General features: G+C 40.5%; 2 protein-coding genes across 2 annotated transcripts in view; both read left to right on the top strand.

The window, feature by feature from the left end:
• LOC307191586 (large ribosomal subunit protein eL6-like) overlaps positions 1–10027 on the top strand; it is a gene marked incomplete at both ends in the record, with an annotated part of 68465 nt that extends 58438 nt beyond the window's left edge. The window contains one exon of the mRNA XM_079931714.1: positions 9506–10027. Within this exon, the coding sequence (XP_079787840.1) occupies positions 9506–10027 (522 nt within the window). The remainder of the gene's footprint in view (positions 1–9505) is intronic.
• COL24A1 (collagen type XXIV alpha 1 chain) overlaps positions 1–27251 on the top strand; it is a 542658-nt gene that overhangs the window by 58462 nt on the left and 456945 nt on the right. The gene's annotated exons all lie outside the window — the stretch shown is intronic.

The raw sequence follows: 27251 nt of genomic DNA, 5'->3' as shown, positions 1-27251 counted from the left end.
AAGTGAAGAATATTTCTCCTTATTGCCTTCTATCAAGATTGCACAGATACAGAGCCCAGTTCGATGGGGCCTTTGATTTTCTACCCTGTGCTAGTTAGTGAAGGACTCTAGTGAAAGGAATGTTTTATCTTGTCATCTGCTTATCAGACAGCTGGAGTCTACTGACAAGTCCACTCTTCTTGCCAAGCCAGACTTCAGGCCAATTAGGGCCTCTGCTCCCAGGGGAGAAGAATATGATTTGACATGATTCAGGCGAGGTACGTGTGGACTGGCTCACAGACAGCTTCACATTTTGTTGCCAACAGCTTAGGAATCTACAGTCTTTTTTCATATGAGGTTACATATGAAAAAAAAATGTGTGTTTTTCTTTTGTTTTTATTGCTGAATTGTGCAAATAAGAAGAGGAAGCTAGTTGGCCCACTCATTTTTGTCTTCCTAAGAAGAATGCTGACTTTCCAATTTTTAACAAAGGGATCTCAGACTTTAACTTCTTAAATGACCCAAGAAACGTGGTTGAGGTCACTAGAGGGAGAAAACAATTATGGACTTTATAGAGAGCAAACAAATAGAAAACTCTTAGAGGACTGATGTGTTTTTAACTTTTTTTTTTTTTTTTTGCAGTACGCGGGCCTCTCACTGTTGTGGCCTCTCCCGTTGTGGAGCACAGGCTCCGGATGCGCAGGCTCAGTGGCCATGGGCCACGGGCCCAGCCGCTCCGTGGCATGTGGGATCTTCCCGGACCGGGGCACAAACCCGCGTCCCCTACATCGGCAGGCGGACTCTCAACCACTGCGCCACCAGGGAAGCCCTCTTTTTAACTTTTAAGGGCATGTTCTCAAGTCAAATAGCTGATGGCGCAGATCAATGCAGCGTTTGCAATGTGTTCATGTAGAAAGCTGCTGACTTCTAAATGCCACTCATCTGATAGGACTACAATGACAAACTAGAATGTTACTTATTTTTTCATGTTGGAAATACGAACCTGCTTGTTTGCTGGTTGGTTTACTCTTTTGCCTCCAATCCTGTCTGGTAGAAGAACTTGCACGTAGAACTTGCACATATGGATTCCTGTCCATCACATACCTCTGGTCGTCCTGTAAGCTGTTTCATGCTAAGAAGTATTTGTCTCAGGATAAAAAAGTCAGGCAAGTGGAATTATATTTTCCAATCAGAAAATGCCAACATACAGATTAAGAGGTCAATAGTGCCACACTTGGCCAACCAATTAAAAATGTTTCTGTTGAAATAGTTCAGAGTCATTATATCTTCATGTATTCATTCATTCCACTTGGTTGAAAATATTTTTTCTCTTCTACTAACATGATACAATTCTTTAACTAAGCAGCCACTAGAAATTCTGGTCCAATCACACAGTCTTTTCCCAGTAAGAAATAGTTTCAGATTTCTGATTCTGTCTTGAGAGTTTTGGTGGGCCTACTAAGGCAGTTCAGGAAGTAGATGGTTGCAGCAGTATGTTCTTTAAATCATCCATGAACAGTAAAAGTGAGACATATCTCATTCATCTTTGGATTCCACGTATCCAGGTGCCTGCACATAGCATATCCTCAATAAAGTTTTTCTTTTTTTTTTTGCGGTACGCGGGCCTTTCACTGTTGTGGCCTCTCCAGTTGCAGAACACAGTCATCCAGACGCGCAGGCTCAGCGGCCATGGCTCACGGGCCCAGCCGCTCCGCAGCATGTGGGATCTTCCCGGACTAGGTCACGAACCCGCGTACCCTGCGTCGGCAGGCGGACTCCCAACCACTGCGCCACCAGGGAAGCCCCTCAATAAAGTTTTGTTGTGTGAATAACTGATGAAGACTTTCCTGTCTGGCATCCTGTGAAAGATGACAAAAGAATCAGGAAATTATTTGCATGTTCCTTGAGGAAAACCTTTTGGTGATTCAGTGATGATTCAGGTTGGAATTCTAAGGTCTCTCCCAGACTTATGATTCTATCATTTTTTTTTGTTTTGTTTTGTTTTGTTTTGCGGTACGGGGGCCTCTCACTATTGTGGCCTCTCCCTCTGCTGAGCACAGGCTCCGGACGCGCAGGCTCAGAGGCCATGACTCACGGGCCTAGCTGCTCCATGGCATGTGGGATCTTCCCGGACCGGGACATGAACCCATGTCCCCTCCATCGGCAGGCGGACTCTCAACCACTGCGCCACCAGGGAAGCCCTCTATCATTCTTTTTAATGTTGAGTTTTCAACATTTCATTGGATATAAGTTGAAGCATTTCTAAACCTTTTCACTGAAGAAAACCTTCTTGATCTTGATACTAAACTGCTTATGAGAGAGACCCAGAAAGTTACAGTGAGGTCTTCTGTCATGTTAGGCTTTCATTAGCTCAACATTAGCAGAGCCCAGCTGACTGAAACCAAATAAGAAATATTGATTGAGTGTGAAATGATACTTGCTAAAAACATCTGAGCTCTAGAACCTATGTGAAGACAATGTGAAGTCATTCTTCATCACCAGCACACCCAGCCTTAACCTTGAAGCTTTATCTATTGGGACTTCAGTCCTATCAGATTTTATGAGCTTAGTAGGAATGCTTTAAACAGGTGCTGCTGTGAAATATATTGTAGTACTGGTTAACTAAGCTACATACTTTTCTTTTGCCTCTTTTCACAGTTCTTCCAAGATGATGACTGACAAAGAATATTGTAAAAAGTCACATGAGTGGTACACTTGTAGATAATAAGAACAGAGAAATAAAACCTAGGATCTCAGCCCAGCCTTGCAGATAGTTGCCAAATGCATCTTTTCTGTGGGCTGGCTGTGCCTCTTTGTACTCACCAGTGTGCCTTTCTCTCCTTCTTGCTGCACCCTACTTCTCTCTTTTCATTTTTGTATGATTAGGTCAGTGGACCATAAGCGCCTGCCTGTTACACATGGTTTAGACCTTCTCATACTCTTAGTATGCGTATGCTGTTAAAGTACAGATTCTGATTTAATAGTCCAGGGGTGGTAGGGTGGGAGAGGTTCTGCATTTCTAACAAGTTCCCAGATGATGCCTGCGCTGAAATCTGTACTTTGAGTACTGGGCTTTAGACCAGAGCAGTTGTACTTTGTTGTATGTTTGTACATAGTTTTAGTTTTTAAAATCCTGATACCCAGACTGTACCCCAGGCCAATTAGATCAGAATCTTTGAGGGTAGATCCAGGCAATGGCTGCTGGTAAGTGCTAGCAAACAGCTCTCCCTGATTTGTAGTATTTGCCAGTTTCCATGATGTAAATACTCCCATCATTTCAAGCCACAAACATAATGCCATGGAACATGGAGTTGGAAAGAAGTGCTAACATTCAGCCTGTGAGCCAGCACACACTGTCTTCAGCACTCCACTGGATCCAGGCATCTTCATTTTTATAGCTCCCCAAGTGCGTGAGCTGTAACTGATTCCCTTTTGAGGCCAAAATGGAGAACTGCTGTTTTAAAGTTAAACTGTCTCTATTACTTAAAGATATGTTTCTTCATTCAGCGTTGGTGCCCTGGACTTTTGAATCTGCCCTCTACTCTCCTGCCTCATTAGCCCACTTTCATTCTCAAAACCATGTTAGGATCTGACCAGTGTCACACCCCTCTCTTGTGCAGTATACAGTTAAGTGCTTAGAAATTCCAATATGATACTACTTCTGGAGCCTACTTCTACCCAGTCTCACCCCACCTGCATGAGTGTTACTCCATTCAACGATACCTGTTTTTGTGTAAGACAGTAGAATGGCAGCAGGCGTGTTGTTTTGAAATCCAAACTGAGAATTCTTCCAAAGTCAGAGTCAAGTCCTCAGGAACAGCGGCAACTTCTCCTTCCAAGTTTAACTTTCAGCAAGTCCACTCACTTTATTCAAGGGACATGTGGAGCAGGGAATGGATATCCTGAAGATTCAACTTCTGGCTCTGCTACTGATTGTTCAGTGACCCTGGGCAAGTAACTTATCCTTTCTGAGCTTCAGTTTTCTCACAGCAAAATGCAGATAATAACTGTACTTACTTCATAGGATCATCATGCCTGGCACAGAGTGGGCACTCGGTAAATGTTAATTATTCCTACAGCTCTTATTACTAGTATAATTCTACTGATGGTGATAACTTTGTGTTCTGAGCGCGCAGGGACCCCAGATATATATCAGTATAGAGACATTCAGAAGGAAGGAGACAACCTAGCCCGGGTTCAAGCCTGGCTAACAGCTCACAGCTCAGGAACACCCCAAGCCCTAGGAATACCCATACCCTCCACAGCACAGCACCACATATTTCTGTCTTTTATCTAACCCTGGCTCATAACCTCAACTTTCCTTTCTTAACTTCCTCACTCTCCTTTTATGAATTGAAACAAAGACATACTTCTTTTAGCCTCCCAGATACAGAAGGCTTTATATGATAATTTTTTGGTGGGAAGGTGAATGAGAATGAGGGAGAAAGAACTAATTATCCTTTCCTTTGTTATAATTAGAAAGATGTCTTTGTTTCAGTGTCCATCTGTGGCTCCCAGGCTTACTGAGGACACCATGAGGACTATTTTAAAGGATGGACAGAATATTTGTACTCAGGAAGAATTGATGTTTCACAGGAAGGAAGCGTGGACAAGTGGCAGTCTCCCACATGGAAACTTTCCCCCTAACTGTTCAATTCCTTAAACAGAAGCCACTTCCTTTGAATTGTGGGGTGTCACTTTTCTTCTGAAATACACCCCTGCTTCCTGGTTTATGACTGTTACGCATGAGAAAAAGTTTTTTTCAGAGAAAAATACAGCATACTTGTTGCACGTGATACAATGTATTGGTCATGGCAGTTTAATTCGGTGAGGGGTTACAGGTTTCATTTTGCAAAGAAGCAAAATTTAACCTTTGGTAAATGGCCCCTGTTTTATCACAGCGTATAAAATAAATCTAAGCAAAGGAATTTTCTCTTTCAAGGGCTGCTTAAAATTCACCTCCTCCAGACTAACTCCTTGATCCAACCCCCAACAAAACAAGCAAACAGGGCTTCCCTGGTGGCGCAGTGGTTGAGAGTCCGCCTGCCGATGCAGGGGACACGGTTTCGTGCCCCGGTTCGGGAAGATCCCACATGCCGCGGAGCGGCTGGGCCCGTGAGCCATGGCCGCTGAGCCTGCGCGTCCAGAGCCTGTGCTCCACAACGGGAGAGGCCACAAGAGTGAGAAGCCCGCGTACCGCAAAAAAAAAAAAAAACAAAAAAAACAAGCAAACAAACATCGTCAAATATGTTTTGGGAATCATTGTGTGCCACCTACTATGCTGGGTTCTCTCACATGAGTCACCTCTAGTCAGAACTAAGTGCTCTCCATCAGTCTCCCATTACACTTCTCCCTCATTTAGAGTGGGGGTAACCTGGGGAGAGGGAGATTGAATAAAGACACAGCATTGATCCCAGAGAAATATGCATGTCTAAGCTAAGGCTGAGGGAATGGAGAGAAGGGAAGGTTAAAGAAGTGGAATTAGTAAGCCTTCAAGCTTGAATAGATGTGGAGGGAAAGGGCAGGGTGGGATCAACACTGCACTCCAGCTTTTAGCTTTGGGTGATTCAAAATTGAGAAGGTCGAGCAGATTGGAAGTTCTATGAAACTACTGACTTCAGGCAAAAATGAAAGAAGCTGATTACTATGCACTAAAATTATAACATGACTGCTTCAGAGAAAAGATTTATAAACATTGATTTTGATTAATACTGCCCCTCTAATGCTTTCTAATTAAACCATCAACCGTCAGGACTTACTAAGGATGGGGAATTAGATACAGCCAAGTTTGTCCAGAAAGAACATGAAATACTCTTAATGTCTAAGCCTGAAACTAACAGGTTTGTTCACTACACATTTCTTGAGCATTGACTCTATGGCAGGTGCTGAGCCTGCACAGATGGGTGGTACTCACTACCTGTCGTGGTGAAGCTCTTCAGTCTGGAGAGACAGATGTGCAAATGATTAACTGTGATAGATGTGATAAGTCCTATTGTAGAGCTACACAAGAGGCAGGGGCAAGGCACCCTCACCATCTACCCACAAGCCTAGGCCAGATGGTGCCACACCCCCCACTGGACATATTTGCAATGTAAGAGACCTGATCCTTGATTGTTACCACCTCCATCGTGCCCCCTTATAGTCATGTAAGGAAGAGAAGCTGAGAGGACTTAAACTTTGGAGTCAGGCAAATCTGAGTTCCAAGCCCAGATCCAAACTTGTTACCTGTGTGACCTTGAGCAAGGTAGTCTATCCTTAAGCCTCAATTTCCTCATTTGTGAAATGGGGATGACTACCACTTCATCAGATTATTGTGAAAATAAAACTGGGTAAGATATGTTAAGTGGATGTCATATAGTAGGTATTCAAGGAATATTAATTCTGAGACTGTATTCCCATTTTCACTAATGTTTATATAGTGTCATCAAGAAGGAGTAAAATTCTACAGATGAATATTTAATCATACTCTGAAAACTTTAGTGTAAACTAAAGTGGGCTAGAGTCAGCACATCGGGTCTGAGCAGTGTGTGTGTCTCTAGTAAATAGTTTAACCTTGAGAAAAGCCTCTTACACTGCCTGCTGATCTTATCTCCAAGCCTGGACTTTTCTCTTTCCGGGCCCCAGAAACTCCCCTGTTAAAAGGAGATATCTCATACTGGTGATAACATAATATTTCTTTTATTTTACTTGTTTATATATTGAATAAATTTTTATTTTTCTCTAAGATGAACACGTAAGTTTAAAAAACTAGTAACTATGAATCATAAAATGGAAATGTTCATCCCCTCTGCATCCTCCACTCTGAATTTCAGTCAGCCACTTTTAGCATTCTTAACTGTTTATTTGGGAATTTACTTCTATGTATCTAAATAACATCCTTACACTACAATTCTTGGTTATTTGTATAATTTTAATCATTATTCATTGATTTCCCACTGTGGGAAAAAAGGATTTAACACTCCTTTCATAGATACACACACACACACACACACACACACACACCACTCCTCGTCCATCCTTCTTATATAGATCATAAATGTTGGTTAGATATTCAAATTTTACATTGTTATTCACAGTGAAGTCAGATAATGAATATGGTTACATACAATTGCATTTCCTTCCTTACACAAATTTTTTGTTTCCCTAAAGGTAATAATTTCATTGATTTCCTGTTTGCTTAGTTTTCCTCCTAGTAGCACTAGTTCATCCCAAAATGCTTATAAAAAGTATGTGTCCTTTCACTACATTTGAACACATCTGGCAATCTCTCAGTTTGTGGAAGACATTTCTCTTGAAGTCCTGCATCCTCTTGTTCCAAATTGGGCTAGTTGCTCTCCAGGCCTGCTATGTAACCAAATTCCTGGGATCTTAATCTCCTTTCACCATCTTCCCGGGATACTCTTACCCTCACTATGGTGATGGGTTCTCTATTTCCTGGATTCCATGTGTTCTTCCTGCTTGTTTTACTCCCTCATTTTGTAGAAGCACATTGTCCAGTAATGTTTTCTAAAAGGGGAAGAATGGCTTTTGTTTTTGGATATTGCATACCTGAAAATGTCTTTATTCTACCCTTTCATTTGAATGATAGTTTGATTTGGTATAGAATTACCAATACAGGTCAGAAATATTTTTTTCTCCCAATTTTAAAGAATCACTCCGTTGCTTTTATAATTGGGTGCTTTTCTGATTGTCAGTACTTTCTAGGTGAACTGTTTTTTTTCATTTTATGTATTTATTTTTTAATCACTGTAAACTTTAAACATGTTCTGTTTAACTCTAGTGTCTTAAAATTTCACAGTTACGTGTTTTAATGTAGGTCTAGTTTCATTTATTGTTAGCGGGCCCTTTCAAACTGGAAAGTCATCTTTCTATTCTTAGTTAAGATAATTTTCTTTAAATAATACTAATATGCTCTGAAGTCATGAGTTCAAAAGTCGCTTTCAGATTTATTTTAATTCTTTTTTTATTGAAGTACAGTTGGTTTACAATATTATATTAGTTTCATGTATAAAATATAGCAATTTGATATTTTCACAGATTATACTCCATTTAAAGTTATTATAAAATATTGGTTATATTCTCTGTACTGTATATTACATCCTAGTATATTATTTATCAGATTTAAAAAAAATTCTTATTAAAATTATTGCTTGACCTTTTTTGTTTTTTTTTTAAATTTTTTAATTTTTTGAAAAGATTTTTATTGGAATTGTTGAAAATCAGAATTACCAAAAATGTAATTTGGGTATTACTTCACAAATTACTTATTAATGCCAATTTTCATCATTTTTTCTGTCCAGAGCTATAAAAGAAAAAAGTCTTTCTAATGTAATGAAAAAGACAAGTTAAAGATTAGTATATGTAGCATGTATTACACTTTAGCTAATTATGCTTATGAGGTCAATTGTTGTATGGAAACTCAACCTCGTTTATTGGACATCTTTAGAAAATGATCAATTCCACAGAGAAATTTATGTACACACCCTTATTTTCATTTTACCTATATTTAATTAAAATATTCCTCAAAGATGTTATTTGTTTGCCTAACTTAAACCAGGACCGCCCTTTTAACAGACCCTACTGAGTATTTATTTATTCTTTCATTTAATTAGTCAACAAGTGTTGTGTAAGTTTTTCTTGGTGAGTCAGGATCATCATTATACATTATGTGTTAAACATTATTATACATTATAGTGTTAAACTTCAAGACAGTTTTGCCCCTTAGGTGCCGTGAAGTTGTGTAGTGCAATTGGCCTCAAATACAATGCTTTGAGAAAATTAACGCTTTTTGAGAAAAAGCTCACGTGACTCAGTAAGGAAAAGAAAAACAACCCAATAGGAAAAATAATAAACAGGTATTTCACAGAAAAGGGATAACACATGGCTCATAAACGTATGAAAAGATTCTCAATTTCTTAGGGACCAGAGAAATACAAATTAAAACCACAATGAGTTACCATTGTACACCACCACTAGCTAAGCCCGACAAATCCAAGTGTTACTGAGGATGTGGAGCTATAGGCCTCTTTTATACTGCTAGTAGAAGTATAAATTTGTGTAATTCTGTGGAAAACAATTTGGCATTAGCCAGTAACGTTGAACATGCACATCCCTGCTACCCAGTGATTCCATTCCTAAGTGTGAACCCTACAAAAAATCTTACATCTGTGTAGAAGATGTATATAAGAATGTTCTGCCAGTGTAGTTTATGGGGGAAAACTGAAACAACCTAAATATACATGTGCTGTAGAAAAGATGGATGAATTGGAGTGTACTCATACACTGGAATGCCATCCAGCAGTGAAAATTAGTGCATTATAACTACTTGCATCAATATGGATGAATGTTATAAATAATGTTGAGGGAAAAAAAAGGAAGTCTCAGAAGGAGACATACAAGTATTTATCAATTTATATAAAGTTAAAAAGCTGACCTTACAGAATATATTTTGTAGGGATATATAAACCTCGATCCAACTATAAAGAAAAGCAAAAAAAAAAAAGATTAAGAAATAATGCCCAGGTAGTATCCTACTGAAGACGTGCCTCGAAAGCTGTTGGGTCACTGCAGAAAACCCTTCAGTAAGCATGTGAGAAAACTGCGCGCTAGCGTCACTCCTGGGACTGTTCTGATCATCCTCACTGGGCGCCACAGAGGCAAGAGGGTCATGTTCCTGAAGCAGCTGAGCAGTGGCTTGCTACTTGTGACTGGGCCTCTGTCCCTCAATCAAGTTCCTCTGTGGAGAACACACCAGAAATCTGTCATTGCCGCTTCCACCAAAGTTGATATCAGTGGTGTGAAAATCCCAGAACATCTCACTGACGCTCGCTTCAAGAAGAAGCAGCTCCGTAAGCCCAGGCACCAGGAAGGTGAGATCTTCGACACAGAGAGAGAGAAATCCAAGATTACAGAGCAGCGCAAGGTTGATCAGAAAGCTGTGGACTCACAAATTCTGCGAAGAATCAAAGCCGTTCCTCAGCTCCAGGGCTACCTCCGCTCTGTGTTTGCTCTCACACATGAAATTTATCCTCACAAAGTAATGTTCTAAACTTCTTACAAGGAACCTTAGTAAATAACTCGGTCCATTAAAAAAAAAAGAAATTATCCAGAGAGTATTTACATGGGAGGAGGGTGGGTTAGGGGTATGATTATAGAAGGATACAAAGAGGGATTCAAAGACATGGTAATGTTCTATATTACCTCAGTATCATTTCATTAAACCAATATTTCCTAAATGCCTGCTATGTGCTAGGTACTGCTGTAAGCACGTAGGAGTACAAGAGCCCTTTATGGAGAACATATTCTACAAGAAAAGACAAAAAAATGAATGAAATAAATTATTAAATTATTATTGTTTTAGAAAGTGATAAGTTCTATGGAAAAAATAAGAAGGTGAGGGAGTTTAAGACAGAGCAGAGTGAGCGTATGGTTTGCAGAATTAAGTGAGATGAGGCTTCATTGAGGTGACATTTGAGCCAAGATTTGAAGGGCATGAGAGAGTAGGCCACATGGCTTTCTGGGTGAGTAACATTTTAGGCAGAGGGACTAGCCAGCGCAATGGACTTACTATGGCAATATGTCTGATGTCTTCAGGAAGACATGGGGAGGGCACTGCAGCTGAAACAGAATAGGCAATATGGTCAGAGACGTGTCAGCAGGGCTTTATAGGGCTTTATTAGATGCTAGGTCAGAGACTGGCAAACTTCTTCTGTAAAGGACCAGATAGTAAATATTTTAAGCTTTATGGGCCATAGGGTCTCAGTTGCAAACACTCAACTCTGCTGTTGTAACATGAAAGTAGCATAGACAATATGTAATGAGTGGACGTGGTTGTTTTTGTATTCCAGTAAAACTTTACAAAAATAGATGGTGACTGGATTTGATTTATAGGCTGTGGTTTGCTAACTCCCGTGCTAGGTCTCATGGGAGGCCATTGCAGGTTTTTGAACTGAAGAACAGCAGGCTCTGACTTAGTCATTTAAAAGAACCATTCTGGCTGTAGTGTTAAGAGTAGATTGTAGAGAGTGCCAAGGGTGAAGCAAGGAGATCTTCTCTTGGAATAATCGGGCGAGAGGTGATAGAGGCTTGAATCTTGACGGCACAGCTGAGGTAGAGAAAAGGGGTCCGTTTCTCTGCTTTTGACAGTAGAGTTAACTGGATTTGCTGATTGATTGGATGTGGGTGTGAGAAAAGAGTCAAGGATGACTAAAGTTTTCAGCCTGAGCATCATTTAAGGAGAGAAAAACCCTTTGTGGTTGCACATTACTTTTTAAATTATATATTATGTTTTATAAACTTTATGTCTGGTATATTTAACAATATTTTTTTTAAAGGAGAACATGTTTTTTAACATGTTCCATCCAGGATCTGGTGTTTTATTCAGCAGCTTAACTAACCAGATTTTGCCTCCTTATCCTATTTCACAAACAGAAAATTCTGTTTTCCCTCCTTCCTTTTGCATTTTTTGCCCCAAGCATATGAGCTGCCAGAAATAGCACAAAATGACCAGACTGACTCAGGAGAGGAAGAAGCAAAATGTCTAGAAGAAATGGAAACTTAAGATTCAAGATTCTCCTGAGCATTGCAGTTTTTTCACCATTCTCCTGAAACCAATCCCCTATAAGGGAATATCACCAGCACTACAGGACAAGTAGAAGGGAAAGAAAGCTGGAGGAAGGGTAGGCATGCGAAGAGAAAGGGAAGGAGAGAAGGAATGAAGGAGAACCCAAAGGACTGCTGGCTCTGTTGAGATGACACCAAAGCAATAGCTATAATTGATGAGAAGAATTTTTGTTAGATAAATTTCAGTTCTCCCAGCGTTTACTAAAAGGACAAGAGAGAAGCTTAGGAAGGGGAAGGAAAACAAGATCCATCCCTGGGACCCTATGCTGAAGTTGCTGTAGTGTATTCAATAGTGCTTTTTTTTTTTTTTTAAATTTATTTATTTTTGCTGTGTTGGGTCTTCGTTTCTGTGCGAGGGCTTTCTCTAGTTGTGGCAAGCGGGGGCCACTCTCCATCGTGGTGCGCAGGCCTCTCGCTATCGCGACCTCTCTTGTTGCAGAGCACAGGTTCCAGACGCGCAGGCTCAGTAGTTGTGGCTCACGGGCCTAGTTGCTCCATGGCATGTGGGATCTTCCCAGACCAGGGATCGAACCCGTGTCCCCTGCATTGGCAGGCAGATTCTCAACCACTGCGCCACCAGGGAAGCCCTCAATAGTGCTTTTGACGATGGTGGCGAATCCGTTTACAGTGAAGTGATGTCACTGTAGAGGCAAAGAATTGGGGTTTTTTCAATATCATTCAAAAGAAGCAGACGAGAACAATGAGCCTTATAGAAGCTTAACATATTTATACAGATCTCGGAATTTTAAGAAAAGGAAACTATGTTAGGATTGAAAATGATTCTTACTCCCATGGGAATTTATAATTTACAGGGAGAAGAAAAATACATACAAAAACAAAGAAGTGAATGAGGTGGGTGGGAATATGGGGCTGCCCCGGCAGGTTGTTCGCATTGGAGCTCTGGTGCTCTGGTGTGCGCTGTTTCTAAATTCCAAGCATCTCCTGAGGCTCCTGAGGCTGAGGGCAGAAAGAATGTTTACAAATTATTTCTGGTCTAGAGCCTCCGTCCACACTTCATCTAAGTCAGCTCCATCCAACCTTAACATCCATAACATTCTGAGAGTCAAAACTTGCCCTGGACTGAGATTCCAGACCAGATTTAGGTCTGAGAGGAAGTAAATGTGTGTTTCCCTGACACATCCGAGACAAGGAGAGATACCAAGGTAGAAAATTCAGACTAAGCCAGAAAACGCCAGGGAGCCAGAGGAGAAAGCCTCCATGGAAATGCCAGTAACAGCCCTAATCTGGGGTGCAGGGCAAGTACAGAGAGAGCCAAGAGTTCAGAAGTGGACTGATGAGAGTGAGCTCAATTAGGCGGCATCAAAAGGGAGGTGAGAGTGGGAGCCCAGAGACTGTTGAACATCTGCTAGCGTTTGCAACTTGGTTTTACGGATCGTGTGGGTGTGTTAGCCTGGCTTAAAAGTATCAGGGTGTGGAGTAGCCACTTGGCACAGACTGGAACCACATGGACCTCCAGTGGTGGAGTTGAGAGTTGAGGCTGGAAAAGGACTTGTGGGACTATTCACTCCTTGGGGCTGTACACCAGAAGCAGGGGAAGACATTTTAAAACAGGAAATGTGGAAAAAAAAAAAAAAAAAAGGAGGGGAAAAGGGTATTTGTTGTAATTATAGGAATATGGGCCCTGAATATGGGAGAAGTTTTGTTCCAACTTCTCCACTTACTAGGCTGTGTGACTTTGTGCAAATAATGTAAAATTCCTGAGCCTAAATTTTCTCATCTTTAAAACTGAGATTATAATACCCAACTCACAGTTATTGACATGGTTCTATATAATAATATTACATATAGATACATACGAGTTTTATATACCTATATGGACTTACATAGTGCTTGGTATCGAATAGGTGCTCAATAATTGATAGTTCCCTTCTTCCTCTTTTTTTTATTGTCATGTTCCTTGACAAATGATTAGATTAGTCAGTAACTGATTATTTATTGAGAAGTATTATTTGTATAAAAAATTTAATACAACTGTGGACTTCAGTTAATAATAATGTGGTAATATTCATCAGTTGTAACAAATGTATCACTAATACAAGATGTTAATAACAAGAGAAACTTCATGTGCAGGGAAGAGGAGGTATATGGGAACTCTTTGTACTTTCACTCAATTTTTCTGTAATCATAAAACTACTCTAAAAAACAAAGCCTATTTTTTTTTTAATGTATGAGGTACATCAGGTGAAGATAAAAAAGTAAAAGATACGGTCTCTGCTCTCTAGAATTTTACAGTTAGTTGAAAACACAGACACACAAAAGGGAAGAGCTAGTTTATGAGGGCAAGGCATACCTTTTTAAGATGTTAAACCAGGGTTTCTCCACAGCAGCCCTGTTGACATTTTGGATTTATGTTGTCAGGGCTGTCTGATGCACTGTACAGATTGATCAACAAGTTTACAGATTTTGCCCTATGTCCCTGTGAGGCAAAATTGCCCCTGGATGAGAATCACTTAGTTTTATAAGTTGTCCTCTTCTTTCATCCCCACCTTCCATTGATCCATCAGGAAGTTCTATATTATGTCACTCTTGTTTACCTTGGATCCTATTTTGTACCATGAAGTATGCCCTGAGATATGCCCTCTACCACTAGAAAGCTGCTACATCAATTGAGGGCGAAATCACCCTACGTGATGTCCCTGCTTCTGCACTATCTCCTTCAATTCATTTTCCTCACGGGATCTCTGGTCATTTAAAAACATAAGTCCAAAGCATATCACCCTCCTGTTTAAGCTCTTGTGCGGGGATTCTCAACAGGCTGCACAATGGATTCACAATTGAGGCCTGAAAGTACATAGTGATGCCTGTGTCCCACTCCCAAAAATGTTGATGTCAGTCAGCATCAGGTGGTTTTTCTGAATTTTAGTCTTGATGTTTTATACTGCTCCATCTTTCAGTTCATTAATACTCCGTTCACTTGTGTCTAACTGACATTAAATCCATGTTCTTAATTTTTAATTTCACTTAGAGTATCTTTCAGTTCTAGAATTTCTATTTGATTCTTCTGTATCTTTTATTTCTTGAACACATTAATCATAGATGTTAGAGATATTAGATAGGTACTTTAAAGTAACTGAACCACCTGTAGGTATGTTTTAATTTTTTCTTTTTTTTAAATTTTGAATTTATTTTTAATTGAGACTTTATTTTTATAAAGCAGCTTAAGGATCACAGCAAAATCGAAGGGAAGGTGCAGAAATTTTCCATATATGCCCTGCCCCACCCAACATGCACAGCCATCTCATCATCAGCATCCCCCACCAGAACGGTACTCTCATTACAGTTGATGAACGTACATTGACACGTCATAATCACCCAAAGTCCATAGTTGACATTACTGTTCACTCTTGGTGTTGTACATTTAATGGGTTTGGACAAATGTGGGCTACATATTGTATGACTCCAAGTATATATGCCATTCTGGAAAAGGCAAAACTATGGAGACAGTAAAAAGATCAGTGGTTGACAGGGGTTTCAGAGGAGAGAGGGAGGGATGAATAGGCAGAGCACAGAGGATTTTTAGGGCAGTGAAAATACTCAGTATGTTTTTATTTTCTTTTGATTTTTAATAATTTGCTTTTCTTTATTAAGTGTCAGACATTCTATATTAAAAATTATAGTCTCTAGATGGTGTCATCCTCCTCCAGAGAGGGTTAACATATCTTCTGCCCAACATATACAGAGCCAGACGATCAGAGCAATCCTGTCAAGGGCTGGTTTTAGACTTTGTTAGGACTGGTCTATTTCAGTTTAGCCCTCACCTCTGTATATACCCCTTACTCCTAGGGTAGCCCTTCTGTGGTTTATGAAACTCTAAGGTATTTACCTAGGGCTCAGCACCTTGGCGAGGAGCTCCAACATCCATCTGTCCAGCACCATGTGACTGCTCAAGTCTCTGTCAGCAATTTAACCTCCATCTGTTGCTTTTTACTGAGTTTCTTGGACTCTTGCCCCGTACATACACAGCTTAGCAGTTATCCAATACTTTGAGGGGAAATTGCACAAGACTTTTAGGTTTGCTTCTGCAGTTCTCACCACTCTGAGATTGCCTTTCAAGGGAAAAAAGCCAGTGTGACTATGAAACTGTGCTTCCCTTCTCTCAGGAATCATAGTCCCTTAAGTCCTACCAGAGTTGGTTGTTCTCCAATGACTTCACATAGTTGTTTTGTGTACTTTGTTTAGCTTTTAAAGTTATTTTTTATGGAAGGATTACTCTAATTTAAGCTACTGTATAATATCTGGTACCAGAAGTCCTGGCATTGGAATTTTTTAACGCTTTCCAGGGGATTCTAAAGTATAGCCAAGATGGTGGTTTACCATTGTATTAGATTTAACAATTTATAACAATTTGTCTTGGCTTATAAATTCTGTAAACCCCAGGGACTTCTCTGCTTTATTCACTACTATATCCATATCATCTAGAACAGTATCTGGCACATAGTTGAATTGATTAATCAATAGTGTAAACATTAATATAAAAGCTATCATAAAAAATGCCCCACTTTAAGGACAAATGAGGGGCCTTAAGGAATGCAAACAGTAGCAGTTTAGGGAAATGAAAAGAGGGCTGTGTCCTATTAATAAAAAGCTTTCCAAATAAAAAATAACTTAATGTCTCATCTCTCTATATGAGTCTAAGCTTTGGAATATTTATCTAACTGAACTCACTTTAAATGAAAGCTGAGGTCAATGGAGTATGAAGGATGGCTTTGATGATGCCATAAAATGTGTGGGTCAGTGTTAAATACTTCACTTCTGGGGTGAATGATATCAGGGAGACCTTGCCAAGAAATGACTTTAGCTAATGTGAGATAATAGAAAATATACTGGTCCCTGTCTCTGGTTCCTGGCACAGAACTCCTGAAACCCTTGTAATTGCCTAAATGATAGGAACACTAGGAGAATCTTTTGTTCTAATATTTGGTCTTTGACCCCAGTTCCTGACATAGGGCTCCTGAAACCTTTGTAATTTCCTGGGTGATAAGAGGGTCTTTTGTTCTAATGAGGTGACTCTTGCTGGGCTCATGGATGAAGGCTGGTTACCAGAAGAACAAAGCTATGATTGGAAGCTTGGAATTTTCAGCCCTACCCCCCATTCTCTTGAGAAGGGAGAAAGCCTGAAAATGGAGTTGATGATGGACCGTGCCTCTGTGACAACGCCTCCATAAAAATCCCAAAACTGTGGAGTTTGGAGAGCTTCCGGGGTGGCAAATACATCCCCAACTCCACGGAGACAAAAGCTGCTGTGCGCAGGACTCTCCCAGACCTTTCCCTGTGCACCTCTTCATCTGACTGTTCATCTGTATTCTTTATCATATTCCTTAACAAACTGATAAACTTAAGTAAGTGTTTCCCTGATTTCTGTGAGCCACTGTAGCAAATTAATCAATCCCAAGAAGGCGGTTATGGGAACCTCTGATTTGTAGCCAAGTTGGACAGAAGTTGTGGGCAGCCTGGAAATCTGTCACTTGCGATTGGCATCTCAAGTGAAGAGCAGTCTTGTGGGACTGAGCCCTTAACCTGTGGGATCTTAAACTATCTCCAGGTAGGTAGTGTTAGAATTGAGTTAAATTGTAGGACACCCAGCTGGTGTCATGAAGAATGTTTGGTGTGGGGAAAACCTCCACATATTTGGTGACCAGAGGTGTCAGAAGTGAAGTGTTCTGTGTGCAAGTAAAAGAGAAAGACACGGGAGGTAGACTGGACTGAGGTTTTTCCTTTACAGCTGAAAAGAAGCAGAAAACTCCAAAGAATGGGTTTGGTAGTTTAGAGTTAGAAAAATTGCAGATTAGAGGGACCAGCTGGCCCAGCATTTGCATTTGCTAAAATGTGAACTCCAATCAAAGCCAGCTGAAACAGTCAAAACAAAACAAAATAAAAGCAAAACAAAACAAAATTTGCTCTTAGGCTCTCAGAGTTTAAAGAGATTTACAGAAGACCAGGACAGCATTCATCTCTCTTGTGGGTCCCATAACTTGTGACATTGACCTAAGAAAACAAGGACAGCATATTTTTCTCCGGATATCTGAGGACTGTGTTGGCCCCATATGCTTTACGTCTCTTCTGGGGTTCTTGCTACTTGTCAACTGGAGGGTTTTTCATGTTGCTTCAGAATCTCAGAGGGACTAGTAACAGGTGAGGTCAGTGAAATGCCTTGGTGGCATTTACTATTCCAGTTAGGATTCTTTACATTTCTTTTTTTTTTTTTTTTAATTTTATTTATTTATTTTTGGCTGCGTTGGGTCTTCGTTGCCGTGCGCGGGCTTTCTTTAGTTGCAGAGAGCGGGGGCTACTCTTCGTTGCAGTGCGCAGGCTTCTTATTGCGGTGGCTTCTCTTGTTGTGGAGCACGGGCTCTAGGCATGCGGTCTTCAGTAGTTGTGGCACGCGGGCTCAGTAGCTGTGGCTCGTGGGCTCTAGAGCGCAGGCTCAGTAGTTGTGGCACATGGGCTTTTGCTCCGCGGCATGTGGGATCTTCCCGGACCAGGGCTCGAACCCGTGTCCCCTGCATTGTCAGGCGGATTCTCAACCACTGCGCCACCAGGGAAGCCCTACATTTCTACAATATAAATCTCTCTTCCTTCTTCCTCCTTGAAATTTCTAGTAAAGCCTGGTATGATCGCTAACAAACACATGCAAAATGATCTTAAAAGCCAGGATGGGGCTGCCTAGCCCTTTGTAGAGCTTGTTACCAACAGCTCAAAGGTTAAACATTATGAACAGGAGTAAAGACAACTGGTAGGTAGCCTAGAATTGATAGTTTTAGAATTTCAACTGGGATATATTGTGATTTAGTAAAATAAATAGAGGGACTAACTCATGTGGAACTGTGTTTTCTAGTGGTCCTTGGAGAGAGACAAGGTTGAGGTAAGGAGAGAGGGTATTTCTGATTGAAGCTCGGGGATGACCCAGCTCTGTATAACCTTCCTCCTTTTACAATGCTGATGTTACCAAGTCCAAGCTCACTCTGCTCCGGCACGACAGGCTAATAAATCGGAGACGAGGTGTTGAGGCAAGGAATATGACTTTATTTGGTAAGCCGGCAGACCGGGAAGATGGCAGACTGAAGTCTCAAAATAACCATCTTATCGGGCTTTGGATGCCAGTTTCTTTTATAGCACAGAGGGGGAGGAGATGAGGAAGTAAAGTAAAAAGGCCATAAGCTTTGTAAATATCCCCCGGAATGGCCAGCCTCAGGGAGGGGATGTGTTAATTTCTTCTTTCTTGCAGCCATCCACGGGGTGGACAGGGTCCGGATGTTTCCCTGAACAAAGGCACTTTGGTTTAACATTCAGGCAGAGAGACAGGGTTCCCCATGGCAGGCCATTACGTATAGACAGTATCCTTTTGCGAACAAAAGCAGTGGGAAGCAAGGGTTAAAAGTAAAAGAAACAGATTTGGCTCTTCCCTGTTACACTGCTTCAAGGCTTCCATTGTGGCTATAATATATATTGGGCATTTGTCATTAAAATGAGAGCTATAGCCTCTAGAAACCACAGTACTGTTGGGCTAAATTCATTGCCTTTGACTGGACCCAAAGACCCTTGTATTAGTTTCCTAGAGCTACCATAACAAAGTACCATGAACTCGGCGGCTTAAAACAGAAATGTATAGTCTTCACAGTTCTGGAGGCTAGGATTCTGAAATCAAGTTGTGGGTAAGTTCATGTTCCCTCTGAAACCTATAGGAGAATCCTTTCTTGCCTCTTCCTAGCTTCTGGTCCTTGGCTGGCATCCTTTGCATTTTGGGGCTTGCAGCTGCCTGATTCCAATACCTGCCGTTATCATCACATGGCATTCTCCTTGTGTGTCTCTTCATATCTTTTTATAAGGACATCAGTCATATTGAAATAAGGGCCCACCCTAACCAAGTATAATCTTATCTTGACTAATTACACCTGCAATGACTCTATTTCCAAATAGGGCACATTCTGAGGTACTTCAAAGTTGTGTTAGGACTTGAAGGGACATAATTTTTTTTTTTCGGAGGGACATAATTCAGCCCATAACAGCCCTCATGTGGGCAGCCACGTTAATCACACCAGAGATGAGAAGAAACTATCTCCTCCATGATGGAACCTAGTTCTAAGTTAATAATATTTTACTGGGATGGAGACATATAGCTACGTGAAACATATCTCATTTTCTCTGCAGGGCTCCCTCCTCCTCTTTTCCTCACAATTATCTCCTTTCTGCTTAATGATGTACAGAAGAGATATACTACCCAATGGTGATAGTGCAAAATTTTTCTTGACTGAAGGAATGCCTCTATTGATATTTATAGGGAGTTATTGACCCAGACTTAATGTTTGCTACCACTTCCAAGGACTGTGGCTTCGGGGTGAAAATCTACTATTTGGAGTGAGCTTAGTGGTGGAAATGAGAAAGTATCTGCCTTTTTTTTAATCAGCCTTTCCAATTTGTTTGCCAAGGTCATGTCTCCCTGTGATAGAAGCCATTCACTCTTCACATACCAGGCAGCTTACGATGGCTCTGAAGTTATTAGAAAGAGAAATGGGAGAGAAATTGTCAGATGATTTTTTTTTCTGACCGTCTGGCAAAAAAGACCACTAAAGTCTGTCTTAGGAAAGAGCGTTAATCCCCAGAACCCGCACACACACCCTTGTCGTGGGTGAATATTTGAAATTTGCGGAGATGAGAAACAAGCATTCAGTTTATAGCACTGCTCTTAACCTCAAGGGCAACAGCCAGCTGTGTATGAAACTGTTAAGAAAAGCAAAGGAGGGTATTTACATAACAGGAGTGCTTAATTTGCATATGCCTATTCAAATTATACTGGCTGCTGTAAGGGTAAGCTGGCACAAAGTGAGAGAGTGGCATGGACATATACACACTACCAAATGTAAAATAGATAGCTAGTGGGAAGCAGCCGCATAGCACAGGGAGATCAGCTCAGTGCTTTGTGACCGCCTAGAGGGGTGGAATAGGGAGGGTGGGAGGGAGGAAGACTCAAGAGGGAGGAGATATGGGGATATATGTATATGTATAGCTGATTCACTTTGTTATAAAGCAGAAACTAACACACCATTGTAAAGCAATTATACTCCAATAAAGATGTTAAAAAAAAATAAGGCAGCTTAAGAAGTCCTTATTTCTATCTTGAAGCTTGGTAATGCAGCCGCATGCCATGGAAAGAGTATAGGTTCAGGAGTGAGAAAGATATGGTTGAATGCATGTACCTCAGTTGTCAACTTGGGCAATCCCTGAGTCTCAGTTTCCACATTCGGAAAATGTGTAAGTCAAGTTTCTCAGGCTTCAACAGCTGTGCTGTAGAGATCGTAGGAGAGTGTGCTCTTGAATCCCATGGTTCCTAATTCAAATCCGCTAGTCGTATTACTTAATCTCACTAAACCTCAGTTCATTAAAATGAGGGAGGATAATAGGACCTGTCTCGTAGGGTGAAAGAGGTTGGTAGAAGGTGTTTTAGGCTCTCTGTGAGTAAGAAAGGATAAATCATCCTCTTGATGATACTTGTGCACTGACCAAATGAATTTATTGAAATGATTTCAAGCTGAGTGCTAGCTTTGCTCTGAATATGAATCTAGATTACATTCATACGTGAAGCATATGGTTTACTCAATAGAGAGCTGTCCGCCCCTAGGCTACAAATGCTGTAGAATCATTACATTCCAAGGAGAGAATAGGAGTTTGTTTTCTCTGCTTTTCTGCTTTTTGTTTCGATTTTCCTGTGTCTCAGAGATGCTGAACATGGGGCATGGCCTTGCCAGAGACTCTCCATCCTGGGTAGCATTTTCTGGAGTCTAACCAAGTGCTGAACAAGAGATAAATGCTTTATCAGACATGAACAGCCCTTTCACCTCTCCTCCCACCCCCACCCCCCACCCCCCACCTCATCTATGCCATGACTCACCCAAGTTCAGTTTGGAAAGAGAACATGCGTTGGATAAAGGCTGATCTTGTCCTGGGGGTCCAGAGGACTGTTCCAGGATCAACTCATCTGAAACACTTCCTGGTCCATTCAGAGGGTACTTTGGGGGTGGCATGAAGTTTTCAAACCCCAGGGTGTCTTTGTGGGGTAGAGATGACCCCTTTCAAGAAACTGGATGGGCACAACCCCACCCTAAATCATTCTAAGAAGCTACACCCCAGAGCCCTCTTGCTTCTGGACTTGGCCTCCAGGCTGGCCTTCCATGACATCCTAACCTGCCTTCCTTGGCACCACCAGCTCTGTGTTTCCAACCTTTGTGCTCAGAGGCACAAATGCCTTTTGTATAGAAAGCCATAAAAAGGCAGCTCGGGTGTCACTTGTCATTATTTTCACAAGGAGGACTCTGGTGCCCGTAGAAACTGTGGGTTTGACAGTTTCCCAGGATTTCTTGCAATCACTTTTTCTTTTTCTTCCACAGCTTAAAGCCACTCTGCTCCCCTTTCTGCCTCACTGTTACATCTATTAGGAACTGTGTTGTCACAGTTGCTTTCTCTATTTCGTTATTTGCTTAGGCTTAAATATCAGACTTGTTCTGGCATGGAGCTGGCCCAAGTTGGAGAGAAAGGCAACAGAGTGGTCAGGATTAAAATCCCAAATCTTTGAAACTCTGCTGAGCTGCCAATTTCTATGGGAGCTGAATGAGCAGGCTCTCCACTCGTGAGTCTGGGAAGAAAGTTAATTTTCACCTCTGGATCTTCGATCAGATTTCATTTGTCTAGTTTGTTTAATTTAACTGTGCCTGCTGAGCACCTGCTGTGTGTCAAGCGCCATGCCATGTGCTGGGGATACAAGCTGAAAGAGGCATCGTTCCTATCCCCAGGGCTCATTATGACCACGCCCCCTCAGTGAGTTGAGAGTGTGCCACTTCAACCATGGGAAATCACAGTCCCCATGCCATGCTCACACTGTTTGATAGGCTGAATCCTGAGCATGCCTCACTTAGAATATGCCCCATTTTCAATCTGCCACAATGAACTGCTAACCCTTCCAAGGTAGGAGCAAGACCGCTTGCAATTTCCCAGCATCTAGGACTGTACATGTAATGATAAGTCTACCTGACACCAGTGTGGCACTTTAGAGTCTGTAATATATTCTACTTACCCCTATAATGTAGTCAGGATAGATGCTATTTCCATTTTACTGATAACAAAATTGAGGCTCAGATAGGTCACATGGCTCTCCCAAGGTCAGGCAATGAGGAAAGAAGTGACAGAGCTAAGACTAGAGCTCACGTCTAATAGTCACCGCCCCCCGCCCCACCGTTTTTCTTGCTACAATTTATTCAAACCCAACAATCTGATAATGATCGTTTAAAACTACTAATAATATTCTTGTATGTGTTTCTGATGGATAGACAGGGAAAATACTACTTCAATTAATAATTTGCTACTGGTACACTGTAAATAACATCTCTACTTCAAACTCTCTTTTTAGAATAAGGCAAGAAATAAAATTAAAAGGACAGGAGAAAAAAAGAAAATGTGAGATGATATAACTTGGTTAAGAATTCACTTTGGGCAGGTTGATGAATTTACTAATCTTCTATTTCTTCACCTGTCAAATAGGAATAACGTTAGTACTGATTTCATACATAGTAAGCAACAAATTGTAGCTGTAATGATTACTATTATCATTGTAATTGCAATTATACTAAACAAACAAAATAAAATCTTAAGCAACTCTGGCTACTTTGGTAGGTCTCCTGAGTCTCTTTGGAGAACACTGAACTTCAAGCCTGGAGTTTCTCAACCAGGGCCTTTCCTTGTTATTTTTTTGCTTTGTAGATGCTTTTGCCCAGAAAGGTATTGCTTTTGAGGAATTAGGAAAGAAGAGGATGGTGGAGGTGAGAAAAGAAAAAGAAAATTAGCAACAGCTTTGCCGGATCAGGCTAATTTCCTTTTAAAGACACTATTGTTTCTAATGATGTGTCAGCACAATGGCATGTTTGGATATTTTCTTTAGGAAAGAAAATGGGTACATTTCTACAGATGTAGATTCTGAGGTAGACAGAGGCTTCGAGCTGGCTGAGCTGGGAACTGTGATTTGATGAGAGTGTCAGAAGCTGGGTCTGGTTCAGGGTCTCCCAGGACATGTGCTGTGAGTGACTCAGTACCTTAAATACAGACACTAAACAATAGTACCAGTGACTGACACTAACACAACTCATGGACTTCCATGGAACCTATAGCTTAATAAGCTTCATGCTTATACCCTAAAGGAAGGTAAAGTAAGAGAAAGCTAAATGGAAAAGTGTCCAACTTAGTTGTCCTCTGAAATCACTTGGGATTGTATAACTGAAATGTCAAAACGCTTTTTTTTTTTTTTTTTTGCGGTACGCAGGCCTCTCACTGTTGTGGCCTCTCCCGTTGCGGAGCACAGGCTCTGGACGCGCAGGCTCAGCGGCCATGGCTCACGGGCCCAGCCGCTCCGCGGCACGTGGGATCTTCCCGGACCGGGGCCTGAACCCGTGTGCCCTGCATTGGCAGGCAGACTCTCAACCACTGCGCCACCAGGGAAGCCAACTGCAGGCCTTTTAAAAGAGCAATTACTAATTGTTTGTGAATAGAGTCTGGATAAGTTATTTTGTTTACTTTTTCCTAATTAAGTGATCCAAACAAAGTGGAAGGATTTTGAGTCTTCTGATAGGTATTTTTGACCTGCACTGTGCAGAAGGGGTAGGGATACTGTGGTTTTCAAAGGGCGTGACCACGAGCATTCATTTACACGCCACAGGTATGTTCTGGTTTGGTCCAACAGTCCTTCCCCTAGGAGCCACCTACAGTGTCAGAGGGTCAAAGTTTATTTTGGATTGAATAAAAATGAGACATGTGAAAAGCTTACACATACAACTTTTTTTTACACGGGAACCACAGTCTTTTCCATTTCCTCTTTAAAACTGAGGACTGGGAAACTCATCAAGGAGACAAATTCATTCATTTTAAACATGTTATATAACACAGGATTGTGAGATCAGGAAATGAAATGGAAAAGCCATTTCTGCCATCAGGCTTGTAGCGGTGTGTGGTGGGGTTTTGCTCTTCATACTGTAGTGTTGTGGACCTTCAGCCTCATGGGGCTTTACATTCAAACACTTTAATCTGACCACTTGTACTTGCCATCTCGTATCTGGATATTTGCAAGGTTGTCTCATAATTATTTGTAGAATTCATAGCCTTTATCAAATTATGAAAATGGTCTAATCACTGACACACATTACTCAGTGCTTGAGAAGTTACACACTTTCAATTACGCTAAAATGTTTTCCGAAGGAATCAAACATATCTGTTTTCCTGTTCCCTTTTCACATCCATTACTTACAGAATCTAGAAACTTCAGAAGTATTTTCATGTCATGAAAGGAGATTATTTATGTGAGACGTATCCAGTCCAATTAGCCCTAATCCCTTTAAATTAGGCAGCTATATCTTTTGTTCTATATTGTACATGTACTATGGTGTAATAACATATGCCTCGTTTGTATAACTTGAAGTATTCATTATTTTGGTTTCAGTTACGCTTTCCTGACTAAACTGTTAAAAAGTCATGATCTTTCCACTTTTGTTTCTCATGTTTCCTATTGACCCTGCTCTTCCAATCCCCTTTGTGAGAGATGAAAGTCAAAATGCATACATGTAGAATACAACATTGTTCCAATGTGTTTGAATTCTTAAGCGAAAACATTCACTCTAGAGTTCACCATAAAGTGAAGCAAAATCCCAGAATAAGTTTTGGCAATATAATCATCAGGAAATTCCTATGGAAGAAAGTCTAATATCTGTGCCTGTGAATGGGACACAGACCTTCTCAGAGAGGGTGAAGCAAGATTCCTGGAATAAAATAAGTGGTCAATATATGTTTTTTATACTAAAAAAAATTAATTGTGGCAAGAACACTTGACACGAGATCTACCCTCTTAACAAATTTTTAAGTGTGTAACTCAATATTGTTAACTATGCGCACAGTGTTATACAGCAGATCTCTAGAATTTAACTGAAACTTTTGTTGAACGGAACCCTTGGTGTCACCTGGGAGATCTAATTGGTACCAAGAGCGAAAGCAGGTTTGGGGAAATGAAGTGCCTAAAAAAGAAATGTAGGACATTAGAGAGTGTGGATGTTGACATCATCCCATGGGTTCACTTTGAAGAAAGGAAAGAAATTAATTGGAAGAGAGAGAATTTCAGAATGCTCTTCATTTATAATGAATGTGGACAAAACATGAACAGAGATTTGGGTTGTATCTTTATCATCTTTTGTTTTGTTAAAAAAGTACATTCTTTCAGGAGTTAGCACTTACTACTTCACTCTGAAGAAGATAAATATTATTCTCAGCTCCAACAAAATGTGTTATTCCCCAAAGTCCCCAAAGGAACGGAGTGATCAGTATGATAATAAAATGCAAGTTTTACTACTCCATTTCCCTTGCCTTTCCTCCAGGAAGCTTGTATTTGGATAGGTTAGTTTTCAGATTTCTCAAAGTCTCTACCTATTATGTTCTGCTTATGACGAATTAGACTGTGGTAATTAGGAAGAAGGTCATCACATCCAAAAATATAAAAGTTAGATAGTGGTGGTAGAAGCAGTATTGGTATTAATTAACCAGATTCTTCCTGAGTCACAGTCCTTCCCTTGACGCAAATGAAGAAAATGTCTAGAAACTGAACAATATATGTGCTTATGGCATAATTTTACATGTTACTTAGAATTCAACTTTGGAAGGACCTACCTCTGTTGCTAATGTTTTTGTTTTTAATTGAAGTATAATTTACTACGGTAAAGTGAGCAAATATAAATGTAGAGTTCAAAGCATCATCACAAAACAATAACCATGTAATTAACATTCCATTCAAGAAACAGAATATCTCCAGCTTCCTAGAAACCCATCTTGTGCGCTATTCCAATCACAAACTCTTCATTCCTCCCCTAAGGTAACCACTATCCCAAATGTTAGCACTACGGTTTAGTTTTTCCTGTTTTTAACCTTTCTGTATGTGGAAACCGAAGAGTCTATACTATTTTGTGACAGGGTTTTTCACTCAATATTATGGATGTAAGATTCATCCATGCTGTTTCACCATAGCAGCTATTTGTTCATTTTTATTGCTTGTTGTATTCCACTGTGTGAATATAGTGAATTTATTTATTTATTCTTTCTACTAATGATGGACATTTGGATTGTTTCCAATTTTTGGCTGTTATGAAGAGTGCTGCTAATGAACATTCATAAACATGTTTCATGGTGCACATGTGCATGCGTTTCTATTTAGTACATACTTAGGGGTGGAATTGCAAAGTCGCCAGGTATGCCTGCATTTAGCTTTAGTAGATAATGTTAAAAAGGTTTCTAAAGTGGTTGTACCAATTTAGAGTTCCATAGTAGTGGTGAGCATTCCCATTGTTCCACATCCATGCCAAAACTTTGTATAATCAATCTTTTACATTTTACTTATTCTTCTGGGTATTTAGAGATATTTCACACCAGTTTTAATTGCATTTTCCTGATGAATAATGAAATTGAGTGCTTTCTCATTTGTTTATTGTCCATTTGGATGTCCTCTTTTGTGAGGTGCCTATTCAAGTCTCTTGCCTATTTTTCTGTTGGATATTTCCTTTTTTCTTACTGATTTTTAGGAATTCCTTATATATTCTGAATATGAATGCTTTGCT

The sequence above is a fragment of the Stenella coeruleoalba genome (genome assembly GCF_951394435.1).
Source record: "Stenella coeruleoalba genome assembly, chromosome: 1".
Lineage (NCBI taxonomy): Eukaryota > Metazoa > Chordata > Mammalia > Artiodactyla > Delphinidae > Stenella > Stenella coeruleoalba.
This window is presented reverse-complemented; position numbering and strand designations above follow the sequence as displayed.